The sequence below is a fragment of the Ciona robusta genome, chromosome 3 (assembly GCF_009617815.1).
Source record: "Ciona robusta chromosome 3, ASM961781v2".
In the NCBI taxonomy this organism is placed as follows: domain Eukaryota; kingdom Metazoa; phylum Chordata; class Ascidiacea; order Phlebobranchia; family Cionidae; genus Ciona; species Ciona robusta.
In genome coordinates, this window is record NC_143237.1 from 5,895,829 (window position 1) to 5,912,322 (window position 16,494).

The window sequence follows — 16,494 nt, forward strand, 5'->3', positions numbered from 1 at the left end:
TGTTTTCACAATAGAAATCATAAAACATGACATAGAAATCGATTAACACATGGCGCACGTGATTGTTTCAGAGTATAGACAATTTATCAGACATATGACAAAGTGCAAAACTTCGGAATATGTGGCATTGGGTGTAATGTTGGCCTGTTGGGTAAGTGAACTAGTCCTAGGATATGTCTTAGCGATAATTTTAGGCAGTGCCAAACTTTTTGTATTGTACTAGAACACTGAATCGTATATTATTGAACTAAGGAGATGTAGGATATGCAGTTCACGTTAAACTGACCAAGGTGTGCGTTGTAATTAAAGTAAGATTATAGTATCACAATTTCTAATCTATTTCTTCTTTACGTATTGTTATGGCAGGATAATTGAATTAGATATTTTGCATGTATTGTATGGGGATTGCAAACTAACAACTACTGTTTAAAAAAAGCGTCACAATTTAAAGAAACTATAAACTACTCTAAGTATGGATATTAAGGACTCAAATGAAAGTGGGAAGAAAAATGATACTTTTACAGTTGTACAGTCACGCAAACGGAAAATGAAAGTTGCAGCAATGGAAACATATGGCAGCAAAAGGCCACATTTCCCAAGCATAAGTGGAGAGAAATTAATCTCTGGAAAAGCTAGCTTGCGCAAGGTACCAGTTCCTGCAAATCGCTACACTCCATTAAAAGAAAACTGGATGAAGATCTTTACACCTGTAGTTGAAAACCTGAGGCTACAGATTCGGTTTAATCTCAAGACGAGAAATGTGGAAATACAAACAAGTCCGGAGACCACTGACATCGGGTCTCTACAGCGTGCAGCAGATTTTGTGAAAGCATTTGTGCTGGGATTCTCTGTGGAAGATGCTCTTGCTCTTGTACGATTGGACGAGCTGTTTTTGGAATCGTTTCAAGTTACTGATGTGAAAAGATTGAAAGGAGATCATTTGTCACGAGCAATTGGGCGCGTGGCTGGATCTGGTGGAAGAACCAAGTTTACGATTGAGAACGTTACAAAAACAAGAATTGTGCTCGCTGATACGCACATCCATATTTTAGGTTCCTATCAAAATATCCGACTCGCACGAACCGCTATTTGTAATTTAATTCTTGGCAGTCCGCCATCAAAGGTGTACGGGAACATGAGAGCAGTAGCAAGTCGAAGTGCTGAAAGATTTTAACAATCGAAAACAAAGATTTGAATAGAATAATCTTGAAAGAATTTTTGCTATGTGGTTTTTTGTTTAGGTTTAACATGTTTTGTTTAATCTGGTGCAAATATCAATACTTCCATAGGGTTTACATTACCCCATACATTTTGACTTGCTGCTCTTGTTTAAATAATTCGCACTGAAGTTAAAATTTGAACTTGAATTTTCCTTCTTATATTCACGCATTATAGCAAATAATTGTTATAATATAACAAGATACGGTTTCAAAAAAAACAGATAAATGACATCGTGTACCTGCCTTTAAACAATTTGTTTTCATAACTAGTTCTTAGATTCATTTAGTGTGTATAATGATCTGGGCCAACTGCTAAGCTTATCCACAATGGGGCAAACTGAAACCAAATCACAGTGCGATAATGAAAATGAATATTTGGATTTACTTTCTTCTGCCGAAGTGACTCAGCTGAAGAAGATTTTGTGTGTCATTGATGATAAACCTCAAAACATTAAAGTTTACTTGGAAAATTTAAAGGTAACCGAAAAGCAAAGCGGGCTGTGTAGCAAATCCTATACAAAGAAAAAATAGTGCATTGTTTGTCTATTACAACAGGCTAACAGTGTTTTGTTCAATTATCCCTTGAAATATTTTGAAGATAAGATTCACCAAATATGAAAAATACTGTTATGCATTTATTAAATCGAAAAAATCAAAGCTATGGATGATGTATTGCACCTTCTAAATTTTTATTTTAACTTCTGTGACAGATTCATCTATTAAATTTTTTTACACCGAGTCGAACGGATCAGTTGATATCGTTTCTAAGTACACACTGTGCTATCGCTACTGCGGAAAATGACTGCGGTGTAGCTTTGATGAATGAAGTAGCAAAGATCACAAAAGGTGGACAATCTCAGATAATTGAGTTTGTTTATCAGATGCTAAGTCCATGCGAAGATGATTTGCCGTTATCTGATCTAAAATTGGTAAGTGGTAACTCAATTACTCAATCATTTAATAATACAAAAAAAAAACGAAAAGACAGGAGATGGCAACAGTTTTTACATAATTACAGTTAAAACGTATTTACATTGAATTGGAAAATAAACACAATTTTTCATGTAAAACTTTATCACAGTCTTTTTACAGTTTTGTGAAGAAGCATTGCAATGCATTGATCATGATGCAATTAAAAGATTTGGGATTGCAACTGAATCAAATGAGAGATTGTTCAGAAAACTGACTTTGAACACCCCTGAGCATCTAGATATGGTTAAATTGCAGAAACTGTTTGAAGAATCACCTGTGTTGGTTGAACTGTTGTTACATGCATGTCAGAATGTGTTTTTTGGCAAGACATCGTTCGTGAATCAGGTAAATGAGAGTTTTTTGTAAACTGTATGTTATAAATAAAGCTTGTGTTTTAATTCTTAACCAAGATATTACATAGGATCATACTATAGAAAAAAATCTTTATTTCTTAGGAACTTAAGGGATCTGTTCCAGTATTGCTTCCTGAATTGGAGATTCCTGCAAAGTTTAACATTGCCCCCGAATCAAGTATATTGGGAGCATCTGATGTTTTGTTTCTAAACGGAAACCTTCCACTGCCACAACAGCACAAATGGAGATTTCTTTTCTCAACAAGTTTCCAGGGGGAGAGCTTTTCTAAACTTTGCGCTGAGATTTTGAACAAAGGCCCGGTTGTTATTGTTGTAAGAGAGGCAGCAGGAAACATCTTTGGTGGTTATGTTTCTTCTAGTCTTGTTTACAGCTCTAAGTTTCAAGGTAACAGTCTGTTTTGTCTAATCAAATCTCAGAAATTGCACATTTATACTGTACAGTACTAAAATATTATTTAATAAAAGCATTAAAATATTCAACAAACAGTTTATAATTTCGTTTTCTACATTTTTGGTCATATTTTGGAATATTGCCCCTTACAATACATAACCAATGTTTGCTACACCAGGCACTGCAGCTTCATTCCTGTTCACTGTGAAACCAGAGCTTGAAACTTTCAACACAACCACTTACAATGATCACTATGCATATCTCAATATTGGCCAAGAAACTATGCCAAATGGACTGGTAATTTTACCAATAACACAGTTGTTAACAAATTTAGATTTGCTTGTAAAAATACACAATCGGAAAAAAAATGGAACTGCAGCAGGAAATATCTGAGTTTGTCATATTTATCAAATGAACGAATGTAACTCACATGGCTAAAAAATGACAGTCGTTAAACACGGGTGTTTTGTTTCATACACTTCGTGCCAGCTTAAGACCAAGTATATTAATGTAGGTGATTATTTTTTTTTCTTATGTGTATTGTAGCCAATAATTTGAACAACCCATTAGGGACTATTGGGTTGAAGGAGTAGTTTCTGTTAAGTGTCTTGCCAAAGGACACATGCGCCCACAATGGTAGCAGTTAACTAACAGATCACTAACCTTGCCCAACATACGTGGTAGGGTATGGGTGGCCAGCATGATTACTTTGGCTTGTGGTTGAGTTCAGACTTCGGCAAAGGTCACAGTAAAGCCAAACCGAAGTGCACGACGTATGCGAGTCCTCAGTTATCAAGTGAAGATACGTTCAACATCGATGCACTCGAGGTTTGGGGAGTTGGTGATGAACCTGTGCTGGATGATGAGGAGGAAGACGAGGTGATGTTGTTTAGATTTTGGGATTAAAAATAGTTTTGGAAGTTCCTTTACCAGTGTTGCACACACACATACTAAAAAGGGGGCATTTTTTAACGATTTTTTCCATAAAGTAATCAATTTCTTGCAACACATTGGAATTCTGGGTAAATAATATTTTTTTTTAGGAAATGCCTTTACCAGTGTACACAGTGTTGAAAACACATTTGCAATAAACCCTTTTTTTAATTGATTTTTACCATGAAGTAATCAATTGCTTGCAACACATTAAAATCCTGGGTAAATAATATTTCAGAATTGGCTGCTATAAAGCAAAAGATAGTTAAATTTAAAGGTGAAACAGATCTGACTATTAACACACACGTACATAAAAAAACAGGATAATTACAGAATACAGCTGAAATAATATCTTTATATTTTCTTTTCTTGTAGATTGGTGCAAGTGTCATTGACAAGCACCCAGACGCTGTTGCCATTTTACGAGTTGCTGGCAAGGAGAGAGTTAGTGAAGGTTTACGCGACAACGAAGCATCTGCAAGTTCCATGCCTGATATGGTCCAACTACATGCTACACATGATCCCATGGATTATCCTGGACCCTAGATTGCTGATTTTGTTTCCAATTTATTTTTGTATCTGACCACAGTGCAATAAATGTTAAATTACGATGTTGCAAATAGGAATATATTGTATATTTTATTGATAATTATTTATTGTAACTTTGATTTTCATATCCTCAGCTTGGTGGTGTATCTTCTTTATCAAAGTTATTCTGCATATTCCGTATTATATAGTATGGTGGGGGAAGATGGGACACCTTTAGCTTTTAATATCCTGATCCTGTTTTAAACAATTACCATTGGTATATGTTAGTTGCAAGGATAGGGATTTATATTTCTTTGAATGTTATTTGTTTAGTACCCATCTTTCCCCACCCTATTATATCTTAACACGACATTGAACAAACGCAAATGACATTGCTGTAAGCTTTACTATAGTAATCAGGAAATTAAAAGGAGAACAAATACAAATGACATTGCTTTACTATAGGAATCAGGGCATTAAAAGGTAACCAAGCAGCATAGAAAGAAGATGGGTAAAATCAGTTTCCTTAATTAATTTTTAACATGTTTCTTTATGTGGTCCTATTGTCCGCTTTTAGTTGTCACTCCCATTCGGTCGTGCCGGGTGGTTTGGAGGTAAGATCATACAGGACTCTTGAGATACCTGGAACCTTCTTGATGGAGGTTGCAATCTCCAGCACAGCATCTTCTGGGATGTGTGTTCCTGGATAAGCAGCGAGGCCGGTCATGAAGTCATTGGTGATAAACGGACGAATGACGACTGATCTCTGGCATGAAGGTCCACGGAAGAGCATGTTGCGATCAAAATGAAGTGGAAGCAAAACAACAGGCATCTGTGAACAAATGTATATTCAGTTTGAATGCGAAAAATGTACATTCAGTTTAAATGCGACATCAGGACTCTGTATAGGTTAGTTCTTAAGCTATTGACTAGCACAAGACTTTTTTATGCTAGAGCTGGCCCAGTTACCATTTAAGTACTAACTAAACCCAAGATTGCTTAACTTCTAAATTGGTAAGTTGATTCTGGGATTAAGTTAAAGAAACACCAGTGTAGTGGACTAGTGTACACTTAAAAACAGGCCACGAAAAGGTTTGGAAGTTATGGCTGAGGACCGGGCCTTAAAAATGTTCTGAAACCAAAACAAAAAAATCCAATCTGTTATCCACGTTACTGTAGGATAGAGATATTAATTGCTATTCAGGCCTTGGAAAATAATATCTCAATAAAATAACCGTGCCATCGATAACAATTTCCAGCAAGTTTGAACAGAAATATGTATTGGCTTACTAATTATTACCTGGCTTATCGATTTGACCAAGTTGCGTTTCACCAATACAGAATGAGCAACATGATCACATTGACGTAATGTTGACAGGACATTGAATGACAATACAGTTGGTGTAATATCCTGGATTAAAAGAGTGTTTAGTAATACACATATACGTAATCTAAAATAGTTTGTTACTTGCCATTGGACTCTAAATATTATATACACTTAGTTTTTCTTTATCAATATAGCAAGCCTAGTTACAATTTTTGAACATTTTAAAACTAAGTTGAAACTTTTTCATAAATTGTTATCAGTTAATGAGTTTTATAGCATGCTACACAGTTTTAAAGGCCATGTAATATACGAAGGATGAAACTGTATAGCTGTATCATTAAAACAAAGCAGCAATTACAGATTACATAGTTTAATATACATTAAAATCAATACTTCATAAAACACATACCTGTATCTGTTCACTAACCACGTTGCCAAATATGTAGGTAATTCGATTAACATTGTGACAAATGCGGGGAATCGTTTTTGCCATGAAGAACAAAGCTTCCCAATCTGGTTTAGGATCGGGAGACGACAAGCCAACAACGTAACTGTAAGTTCGACCATCACCCTGTATGTAATGAACAGTGGTTCACTGGTTCTAATTCAGTGGTTCTTAAAAAATTTTGTATGCTTTACCTTTTTCAAAAAGATGCTTATTAGATTTACCCCATTCCCCAATAAGTATTATGGTGCTCATTTATTAATAAGCGAAAAACAACTAATTACATGGGTTGTATTTAATGCGGCAGATGCAGGAGCTTTTTGGCAATGAGTTGTCTGTCCCATCAACTGATGTGGATTTTGATTGGTAGCTCATTTACCATTTGGCCCAGTTTTAGGTCAAGAATAATGGCCAAACTGTGACCCAAATCCCAGCAAACCTTAGACCTCATCCATATATATAAATATTTAATATAGTGTCATTTATTAAAAAGTAAAAACAACTAATTACATCAGTTATATTTAAAGTGGTGGATGCGTTAGGTTTTTGCCTTTTTGACAACGAGTCGTTAGATGTCTGGTAAGGTACTACAAATTGGCATAAATTGTCTAACCCGTCAACTGATGTGGATTTTGATTGGTAGCTCATTTACCATTTGCCCTAGTTTAAGAAATGTTGTACTAATGGGTTTTTAGGTCAAGGGTAATGGCCAAACTGTGACCCAAATCCCAGCAAGCCACAGACCTCATCCATATAGAGAAAAGTATTTATTTCATAAGGGCAGATGGGTGTTCTTATTTATATTCCTGTAAACCCTCAAAGGAAGTTATTTGCCACCTAAAGGTGGCTGTACACAGTATCCGGAATTCGTCTGTTTTGTCCGGATTTCGCTGCCGCATGCGGAACTCGGTAATGGGTTTGCATACGACTTCGCAAGCGAATTCGCATGCCTGATACTGTGTACAGCCACCTTTAGGATACGAAAGGGTAGCATTCTGTCATATAATTCTTTATTTGTTTTCGTACCTAATTATTTTTGGTATCACTTTTCGTCAGCAAATATTTATGCTCGCAAAATTTAGAACACTTTTCTGGTATTGCTATATACAAAATGCTCATTGGTACATCAATAGAAATACCATTACCTGCACTCCAACACTTTTAATTGGCAGTAATACAGCTTTCATCGGGAAGCGGTCAGTGTATTTTTGTAATTTCTCACGTTCTTGTTCACTTGATATGATTGCATGGATTTTCTGAAGCAAACCACAGATTGGTTTAATTTAAATAAAACATAAAGGCTGGGGCAAAAATTGGCAAACTAAAGCTGGCGAGAGCTCAGATATATATACACTAATAAAACTGATTTTGGATCACTATCTCGAATGCACCACTTGGTTATATGTTCCAATGTGCATGGCCGAGAAATGTCAAGATAAAAATATATCTCTCATAGGAAAATAAATTTTGTCCGCCTCTTCTTCCCTATACAACAGAGTGTGTTGTGAATGAAACCATTTGGGTTTTTTAGTAATTAATAAAATTTAATTTAGAACTGGACCTTAAATTCTTACCTGAAGCAGAGCATGTGGTTTATTAATAGAATTGCTATAAGCAGCTAAAAGTCTAAGAACAGTCTGTGTGTGTGAGAATTCAGGACACAAGAAAGGTTCTTCTGCGCACAACACACGAATTGCTAAACCAGGTCCCGGGAATGGTTGCCTGCAAGTAACAGTAATGATCACTTTGATCAGGTATCATTTAATCGTAATGTAGGCTGGGGGAAGATGGGACCCCTAAACATTGTATTTTCTTATTCAATTTGGTAGTAAACAAAGAACATTCAAAGAATTATAAACTGTATCCCAACGACCCCCATATCCAACTGCCTGTTGCTAGTTGTTTAAAACATGATATATAGACATTTATGTATTATGTACTGAATGTGTCCTATCTTCCCACATCCTACTGTACAATGTAAAGATGTGAAAACACGTACTGCTAAGCAACACATTAGTAGTATGTCACAACTACCAGTCTAAACTTTGATAATCTTTGTACAGGCCTACTTTTTTAACTGATAGTAGTAACAAACATGATCGAACAAAAACAATCTTTTTACTCTTTATTTCACTCACCTCATTAGCAGATCCTCCGGAAGTCCCAATCGTCTCCCCAGCATCCGGACTTCATCTTTGTGGAAATCACGAAGAGGTTCGAGGACTCTTCCTCTTGCTCTGAGAGCCCGAACAAGTTCTGTATCGTTGTGATGGGTTTTGATCGCATCTGCATTTGAACTGACAAGTTTCGACGCGGATTCTATCAGGTCAGGTCGCAGAGTTCCTAAGTTGGAAAATTTACCTTTTAGAAAGTCTACAATTGCTTGACATAGATTAGAGTTATCTTCATGATAGTGCTACTTTATTTCTATAGGTCTTAACCGTTAACAGTCAAATTTTTTTGAATAACATCAACATGATATAGATTTTATCACATATCGTTATTGTCCTTTCATGGACATTCTATAGCTATAGCATAACCTTTTTGTTATTCATATAACACTGTACTCTTGGACTGGCAAAATTGTTATATAAAGGCTAAAATGAATATACAGCCACTATTCAATAAACTAAATAAACACTCATAAATTGTAATGTATTACCTTGTGCAAGGAAACAGTCATCAATGGTAAGTCCGAGCGCATGAGCTTCACTGTCAACAATGTTCATGAACGTATCTCCGATAATTTTACGTTTTTCTTCAGGATAAAGAGTTTGACACAGAACTCGACTGTTGACCTGAATGTGAAAATATTTTTCTAATGCATGATTACAAACAATGTACTAATAGTGCAGCATAGTGCCACATGGTCATTGACACTGGTAAAATGGGAGACTTTAGACTTATATATCAATCTATAACTTAAAGTATATATATATAATATACATATTATATATATATTTTAATTTTATTCTTAGCTATTTCCAAGCACTTATAACCCAATTAATTCTAAATTAGGAAGGCAGAAAATATTGGATTTAGGCGAGAGTTAGTTAATTACCAAGATACCTCTGTAAAATGAGTCAAATGACTGTCAGCTTATGTAAGTGTAGCAGTAACAATTTATATGAACATGTCAGTATAATAGTCAGAAATAATAGTCAGCTGCAATAGACAAACAACACGGTTATCTGGGATATCACTAGACCTATTAATATATCCCACCTTTCTCTCCTTATGCTTTGCATGTTTCACATACAGAGTGGTTGTGCTGTTGTAGAATGTATTGGCAGCATTCACGAGCTTAACATCAACATTAACCAACTTCAAAGCTTTCAGAACTTCTTGAGACTCATTTTTTCGCATGAAACCGTTATCCACATGGATCGCAACCACCTGCAAATTAAGTTATGAAAATTAAAGATATTTTAATTTACACGGAACCCACACATGTTAAGATGGTAGATAAGAAATGTGTGTCAGTTTTTACAAATATAAGTCAAATTTGCTGTCTAAAAAAGGATACAGGTTTGAATGGCAGGACATAATTGACCAAAATAGTTTCACATTTCCCACATCATGTAATATAAAAAATAAAAATGGCTGCATATCAAAGTAAGGTGATGTCACACTTACCTGCGTTGCATCTAATGCTTTGTAGCATAGTGTGGCAAGCACTGTAGAATCCACACCACCACTCACAAGAACCAAAACCTTGGATTTCCCAATAGTTGTCTTAATTTGTTGTATGCATGCCTCTTCTCTACTAGTCACAGTGTAGTTACCTTTTAAACCTAAAAATTGGAGTGCTAAATTTTATTTCCAAATTTATTTATTTCAAAAATCGCATAAATTGTTTTAACCATTTGCTAATTTTTACCTGAAATTTAAATGCATATTTGCATATCAATATATCTGGTAAAAGATAATAATTAAATTAAAAAAGTATCAGTAATTTGAATTTCAAGCTATATCATTATTACCTGAAATATCATAAAGAAAATTCTTCATGACTTGTTTTCCACAAACAGTGAGGTCTACTTCGGGGTGAAATTGAACACCATAGATATTTTTTGCTTTATTAGCAATGGCAGTAACTAAAGCATCTGCAATATGTGTTGTGGATTTAAACATGATAGGCTATGCAAGAATACTGTACAAACTTTTTAGTTATGCTATAAAATAGCGTAAATAATCGTTACACAGTATTGATAACCAACAATTTAAATCCGAAAATAGAATAACATTTAATGAAAACAATGTATCAAAGATTGTGCCATTTTATAACATTATAGGTGCATAAATAGGTAGGTAGAGAAGTCATTTTAAACAATATTATAGATAAATGTAGAAGAAATGAATACAGCAGTACTACTAGCCAAATAGTATGTTACAGGCAATCTAAAATCTTAACTCTTACCTGATTTACCAACCACCGAGAAATCTTTCGCAACTGTTTGTACCGAGTCACCATGAGTAAGCAGAACAGTTTGACATGACACATCAAGACCTTTAAACAACGCACAACTTTTATCAAGTTCAGTTTCGAACTGACCATCCTCTCTGAACTCAGTGGTTGCCACAGTACCACCAAAGACTTGGTTAATCAGTTGCATGCCATAGCAAATACCCAGCACTGGCAGACCAAGGTTGAAAATCTCAGAGTCAAACTCCGGCGCTTCTCCCTGGTGAACAGAGGAAGGTCCTCCAGAGATGATGATGCATTTGCATCCTATCTCCTTTATAGCAGAGGCGCTCGTTTGCAAAGGAAGAAGATCTGTGAGCACGTTAAGCTCTCGGACTCTGCGGTCAATGATCTTTCCATACTGTGATCCAGCATCAAGTATAACAACGACTTCATTCGACATATTGCAACGAAGATGACTACTTAAAAGGAACCAGAAAACATTCCTATGATATGAAAAAATATTGCAGAAAATTAAGACAAAGGATATATAACAGTAAAGTACAATTCATATATACACAAAACTAACCAAAATATAACTTGATACTTTTCATTATAACATAAAATTTCTTTATTATAATTAAAACTTTCAACTTGGAAAATGCATGTATGAACTTTAATAAATTGGTGTGAAATTATTAAATACTTATAAAGTGTTAAAAACAATAAAAAATCAATTATCGTCACCACCTTTTTTTTAAAAATCTGTGCACAAACGAATTGATTATTTTTGAACCATACTCTTGATTGGCCATTGCTCGCCCCTTGTCCCCCAAAAACATTTCTTTGAAATTAAAACCATTTTAATCCCCACAAATTAGCACTTTCAAAAATATTTCACAACATTTCTGCAATGCAAACACAGATACAAAGGCAAGTGAAGACAATATTAAGCATATAAAGAAATAGTTCACAAGATAGACTCTGCGTATGTAGATATATTGCAGAATATGTTGCTTAACACCAATTATCAAAATACATTTGTTTTGAGAAAGATTTTAAGCAGTTAAATGGCATTAATTTAGCATTTTTAGCACCACCCTTGCGTTCACAAGATATAATAGACCTACTGAACAACATCCTACAGATTGTTAAATGTGATCGTCTAATTTTTTGCCCGGGTTAGGTGAAAAATTTTACTCCCTCAGTTCCCATTAATTCAGCTTTGCCAGACGCTTGCAAAATTTGAATTGCTTGCATAAGAATTTGATCATCAAGTGCGTAAAACTCTTGATCAGAAGAATGAGGACCATTTGTAATTTCATGTAGAGTGCAAACTGTGTTGTTAAGTCCACTCTGATTTACCCATTTAAAGATAATGTCTGACCACTGTGCAGGTGTCTTCCAAAACACTTTACAGACTGTTTTTTCTTTGTCCTCCCATTCAATGTTGCCTTTTTTATGAAGAATAGAAAGAATCTCCATGACATCAGGCTTAGTTAACCTGCGGTCAATCGCCTTGTTGTAAAAGAGTGGTGAAGCAAGGACATCTGTGACACGAAGTCGAAATAATTTGTGGTGGTTATAGTAGTCTAGGATGAGTGAGCACCATGCTTCTGTTTGTTTAAATCTGGTGTCCGCGTTTTTTTGCATTGTAAAAAAAGGTGGGAAATCGTACTGCCATGGCCATTTAAAGTTGCTAGTAGTTCCCATTTCTCAGATGTAATCCTACTAACAATATTTAAACAACAAATTTAGAAGATTTGTAGGATCTATACTATCTAAGTTAACACTAAGTAATCAGCATATATACGACTATACAGAAAGGTAAAGTTTGATATACATATAACAAGTATTGTAATGATAATATAACACAGGTTGTTTGTTTGAAAAACTAACCCTTTCTTTACCGATGCTATGCTTTCAATAAACTAGCTAAATTGAGATCGGAAATTGCTAAGTGTTCAATGACGTCACAAATACAGTATCTTAAATAAGAAGAAATTTATAACGGGGTATTCGTGCTGAGAGTACACTAGCTACAAGTTACTGCAACCCCGCAAAGAATCCTAAAATATATTTATTGTTTAATATTTAACCTAATCAGTCTATTTATGTCCATGGCGCCGTCTTATGCCATGTGTATCAAAGTTCACTTTGGTGTGTATACCCAATAATAACAAAAGAGCAAAACACTAGTGAATGGGTACGTCACATAGATATGTTTTAGCCACCTGCCACTATTCCATTGGTTAGAGCTGTTACGTTTTATTTTGCTACCATTGTGAGCGTGCGTTTCCCTAGGCAAGGCACTTATAAAAACGACAGGTGCCCCAACCCAGTAAGGGTTACCTAAATTATCAGTGACATCATAGCCAACTTTACAACATCAAAAACAAATGATGCCCGAACAAATAATCACTCACAAAGTCACATACAATCAGTAACTCGTAAGTTGGTGCTGTAATATATTTGTTTCGACCCGTGAATTTGGACTAGGTGCTATTGAGCATGCGCCAACGCTAGGTCGGGACAAATGCAATACGAGGTCTATTACATATACGTGTGTGAAACAGAACATCCGTGCTATCGTTGCTCCGCCACCCGAAAATATATAAGTTTTATTGTTAAATGGGAAAAAGGCACAAATACATAAGAAAATGTTAAATGGGAAAAAGGCACAAATACATAAGAAAATGTTAAATGGGAAAAAGGCGCAATAATTGGCGCAAAGGCAACACACCATACCGTATTAAAGGGGACGAGTTTAAAACAAATTTCCCACCTTACATAATTGCTTACACTTAAAAACTGTCCCATATTCTCTCACCCTACTGTATATATGATTATTTTGAACTTCTTAAATTGTATAATCGCCACGTAATTAACTTTGTCAAAATTTACAAAAACGGTTTATGAAACAGCAAGTTTAAGCAACAGCAAGGTGGTGAAAGTTTACAATTCATCACTCGGTCCCAGAGTTGAACACTGCGTATTTACACATCTTCTTTACAAAGAATTGTTTACCGAGACGAGCCCGTTTATTTCAGCTAGCTCTCTTGTCATTTAAGTTTGAACCTTTAGCCACAGTACTATCTAAGAGAGTACTATTGTTTAGCATTTGCAAACAAAACAAACAATTTATTATCTAATTTGATTTGTGTCATTGAAACAAAACACTTAAAGTATGTTGTAACATTTTGAAAAATACGTTTATACGTAGATAGCTAAATACACGCACATATGTATGATATAATAGTACGATAAAATCGTTCGCTATGCAGCCAGACAGCTTTTCGCCTCATCCTTATAAAGATCATCATATATTGATGGAATTACTTTGTTAATTTTATGTTCCATTACTATGTCGCACAGGAGTTCTTCTCTCGTTTTAGAATACAGTTTCAAAAGCCTTTCTTTCCAAGCCCCTGATGGTTTTTCAACCCATGCAAAATACTCCCGATAAACAGTATCATTTTTATCAAGTACCATCAAGTATTTTGCCAGCTCAGCTGGACTTTTAAAGTCATCAGCATGTATAAATGATCCCGGTGGGGCCAGTCGCGTCACATCAGCTTTTGAAGGTCCCCAAACTACAGGAACTCGCCCATCTAATATTCCTCTAGCCCAAAACTTCTCAGTAATGTAGTCTTTGCAGTGCTCAGCATTTTCAAATGAAAGGTAAAATTTATAAAACGGTAGATTTTCTTGCTGCAGTCTATCGTATTCTCGTCTGTTGCCAAAACAGTTACCGTATCTGTCGATTTGCATTCCTGCTGCCACCATTTCATTTGAATACTTCATTCTTATCTTCGAACCTCTGAGAGCTTTACAATTGCTGACAACCCAAAGCTGTTTAAAAAAATAGGATTTTCTTTAAAAAAATAGATTTTTTAATGCTATTAATATTGTGGACGTGTGTGTTCTTGGATAATAAAACCAAAAAAAAATACCTACAGCATTTTCGACAAAGTGAAGATAAATACGGCGGTCAGCATTATCTTACCGTACGCCCAATATTGTTATTTTGTAAATATAATAAATAAATACACCTACAGCTAATTTCTTTTCTCTTTTCATTATCGTGTCGACGAATTCCTTCCCACGTCCGAATATTTCTTTTGCGTCACGTGATGTCAGGTAAGGATAAAATACCTCGGAACTCTCTTTGTAATTCATGGTAAAATTAAAGAAATTGTCCAAATTTTGGAATGTTTTTCTTTCAACATTCAACATGAACGACGGACTTTCAATCGAGTAGAAAACGAAGTACTGACCTATATCTCTGAGAAGAAGTATTTTCTTAAAAAATATAAACTCGTGTCGAAGAATCTAATGTATGTTTATGTTCCGTCAATTTGAATCTGCAAACAAAGCTTTAAAAAAATTAACTCTACCGAATTTATAATCTCCGACCACAAATTTTAACCTATTTGTTTTGTCGTATTTAAATTTCTGCCTTTGAAACAAAGGATTTAAAATGACTATATACGACGAATTAAAAACCGTTGTATAAGTAGGGTACTGGAAAAAATACAACACATTTTCCTTTTTTCGTCCCATTTAGTAGTAAACAAAGAACATCGAAGTAATTTAAAACCATAACCTTTCGACTTCCGTATAGACCATTGTTGGTTGTTTAAAACACAATCAGGATAGTTGAATATTATGTATATACTAAAGATGTTCGATCTTTTCCAACCCTACATACATATTGACTTTGAATTTGCGGCTGTGAGCTGCCACAAGTATACTTTTAACATTTAATAGCGCTATACGAGTTTATGATTTTGGACAACTCTATATATTTTATCAGGCAAACTCAAAACACTTTGCTTTGTAAATAACATTTTCCATTTACACACCTGTGCAATCGCCATGGTATTGGTATACTGTTATCTGTGTAATGGAATATAACTGCACCAGCTCTGGGCAACATGCTTCTATCAAAAGTAAGAGTGCAGTTACCTATCCTTGTACCTTCAGGAACTGCTTGGTCAGCAATACCCCAAGGGGGCCTCCACATTAATATATAGGAACGGTTTCTGTAAAACATAGAATATCACTTCATATTAGATTAAAAACTGATTTCTATTTTTCTCGTAACGACAATCTTTATAATATTAAAAGATTTATTTCACACACTGCGTTTAAAGGTTTAAAAATTAAATAAAATACGTAGTTCATAGCATAAACATTAGACTGCAATGCTATACTGCAAACACCAGTCTGCTAAAAAAAAATTGCTCCTAAAGTTGGTGGCTTGATCAATTTTCTAATTTGCGTGGATATTGGGAAACGTTCGTAAGTTGTAGTATTGTCTTGTAATACAATGCTAGTATAAAAACGGAATAACTCACGATTCAGTGAAATGTTGACTTGCTTTGTACTTCTGAGCGTATGCTTTTGTATTTTCTAAAGGATCTAGATAATATACAATTGTCCTGATCTCCTCTTGTGCCATAAATAGAGTGCATAACAAACCTATTAGGGATAAAGCAGCGAACAGCATAAACAACTTAGGTCTGTCACATTTTGTACCATGCATATTTTAGTTAGATTCCCAACTCTGAAAAAGTAAGTAAAATTCAAACCTTAATGTTTATTTGATTGAATGTAACTTCTGTAACCCGCGTGGAGAAGCAATGACAGCCTTTATAACACGGGGGGACCTTTCCCACACCCAATGCCGAGTTTTTTATGCATATAGCTTACACTCTACAGCATTTGAGAAATTGCTCTGTGTTGCCAAAGAATAACGCATTCGCCTACAGTGCGTAGATCCATTGAGCCAATGAATTCCCTTAGTCAGAACCAATTCTGATTGATATAATAATTTCCAGAATACCCTAAGACTCACAGCACAACTTACTTTTATACAGTATTACTAGTTCTTACA

The 16,494-nt window shown here is 35.0% G+C and overlaps 5 protein-coding genes across 5 annotated transcripts; 2 read left to right on the forward strand and 3 right to left on the reverse strand.

Annotated features, from left to right (window-relative positions):
* Positions 1-336: 336 nt before the first annotated feature.
* On the forward strand, positions 337-1,490 carry LOC149738545 (RNA-binding protein PNO1-like). The gene has a single exon (XM_089874180.1). The coding sequence runs from the start codon at positions 473-475 to the stop codon at positions 1,172-1,174; it is 702 nt and encodes a 233-aa protein (XP_089730306.1). The 5' UTR covers positions 337-472; the 3' UTR covers positions 1,175-1,490.
* A 57-nt stretch (positions 1,491-1,547) lies between these two features.
* Positions 1,548-4,516, forward strand: LOC149738546 (uncharacterized). Its single transcript, XM_089874150.1, has 7 exons — positions 1,548-1,697; positions 1,931-2,149; positions 2,313-2,537; positions 2,648-2,951; positions 3,136-3,254; positions 3,642-3,836; positions 4,266-4,516. The coding sequence occupies exons 1-7, from the start codon at positions 1,548-1,550 to the stop codon at positions 4,434-4,436; spliced, it is 1,383 nt and encodes a 460-aa protein (XP_089730276.1). The 3' UTR covers positions 4,437-4,516.
* A 289-nt stretch (positions 4,517-4,805) lies between these two features.
* LOC149738547 (GMP synthase [glutamine-hydrolyzing]-like) lies at positions 4,806-11,483 on the reverse strand. The gene is made up of 12 exons (XM_089874135.1): positions 11,346-11,483; positions 10,611-11,101; positions 10,174-10,296; positions 9,827-9,984; positions 9,416-9,586; positions 8,853-8,988; positions 8,329-8,533; positions 7,765-7,912; positions 7,336-7,446; positions 6,155-6,316; positions 5,719-5,829; positions 4,806-5,250 (listed from the first exon to the last, which is right to left on the reverse strand). The coding sequence occupies exons 1-12, from the start codon at positions 11,435-11,437 to the stop codon at positions 4,999-5,001; spliced, it is 2,160 nt and encodes a 719-aa protein (XP_089730261.1). The 5' UTR covers positions 11,438-11,483; the 3' UTR covers positions 4,806-4,998.
* LOC149738549 (vacuolar protein-sorting-associated protein 25-like) lies at positions 11,102-12,308 on the reverse strand. Its single transcript, XM_089874183.1, has one exon. The coding sequence runs from the start codon at positions 12,306-12,308 to the stop codon at positions 11,778-11,780; it is 531 nt and encodes a 176-aa protein (XP_089730309.1). The 3' UTR covers positions 11,102-11,777.
* LOC149738548 (alpha-(1,3)-fucosyltransferase 7-like) lies at positions 11,102-16,473 on the reverse strand. Its single transcript, XM_089874154.1, has 4 exons — positions 15,956-16,473; positions 15,461-15,640; positions 14,652-14,880; positions 11,102-14,447 (listed from the first exon to the last, which is right to left on the reverse strand). Exons 1-4 carry the CDS (start codon positions 16,141-16,143, stop codon positions 13,872-13,874), a joined length of 1,173 nt encoding a protein of 390 aa, XP_089730280.1. The 5' UTR covers positions 16,144-16,473; the 3' UTR covers positions 11,102-13,871.
* Between the last annotated feature and the right edge of the window lie 21 nt (positions 16,474-16,494).

What these genes read in the sequence shown, in the direction of transcription:
- LOC149738545 (XM_089874180.1), top strand. Translation starts at nt 473, where the DNA reads ATGGATATTAAGGACTCAAATGAAAGTGGGAAGAAAAATGATACTTTT.
- LOC149738546 (XM_089874150.1), top strand. Translation starts at nt 1,548, where the DNA reads ATGGGGCAAACTGAAACCAAATCACAGTGCGATAATGAAAATGAATAT. An exon ending in CGTTATCTGATCTAAAATTG is followed by an intron (nt 2,150 to 2,312) that starts GTAAGTGGTAAC and finishes GTCTTTTTACAG; the next exon opens with TTTTGTGAAGAAGCATTGCA. An exon ending in AAACTATGCCAAATGGACTG is followed by an intron (nt 3,255 to 3,641) that starts GTAATTTTACCA and finishes CATACGTGGTAG; the next exon opens with GGTATGGGTGGCCAGCATGA.
- LOC149738547 (XM_089874135.1), bottom strand. Translation starts at nt 11,437, where the DNA reads ATGTTTTTGGGGGACAAGGGGCGAGCAATGGCCAATCAAGAGTATGGT. An exon ending in CAAAGCATAAGGAGAGAAAG is followed by an intron (nt 8,989 to 9,415) that starts GTGGGATATATT and finishes TTTCACATTCAG; the next exon opens with GTCAACAGTCGAGTTCTGTG. An exon ending in TGACTGTTTCCTTGCACAAG is followed by an intron (nt 8,534 to 8,852) that starts GTAATACATTAC and finishes TTTCCAACTTAG; the next exon opens with GAACTCTGCGACCTGACCTG.
- LOC149738549 (XM_089874183.1), bottom strand. Translation starts at nt 12,308, where the DNA reads ATGGGAACTACTAGCAACTTTAAATGGCCATGGCAGTACGATTTCCCA.
- LOC149738548 (XM_089874154.1), bottom strand. Translation starts at nt 16,143, where the DNA reads ATGCATGGTACAAAATGTGACAGACCTAAGTTGTTTATGCTGTTCGCT. An exon ending in AGTCAACATTTCACTGAATC is followed by an intron (nt 15,641 to 15,955) that starts GTGAGTTATTCC and finishes TATGTTTTACAG; the next exon opens with AAACCGTTCCTATATATTAA. An exon ending in AAAGAGAAAAGAAATTAGCT is followed by an intron (nt 14,448 to 14,651) that starts GTAGGTGTATTT and finishes TTTTTTAAACAG; the next exon opens with CTTTGGGTTGTCAGCAATTG.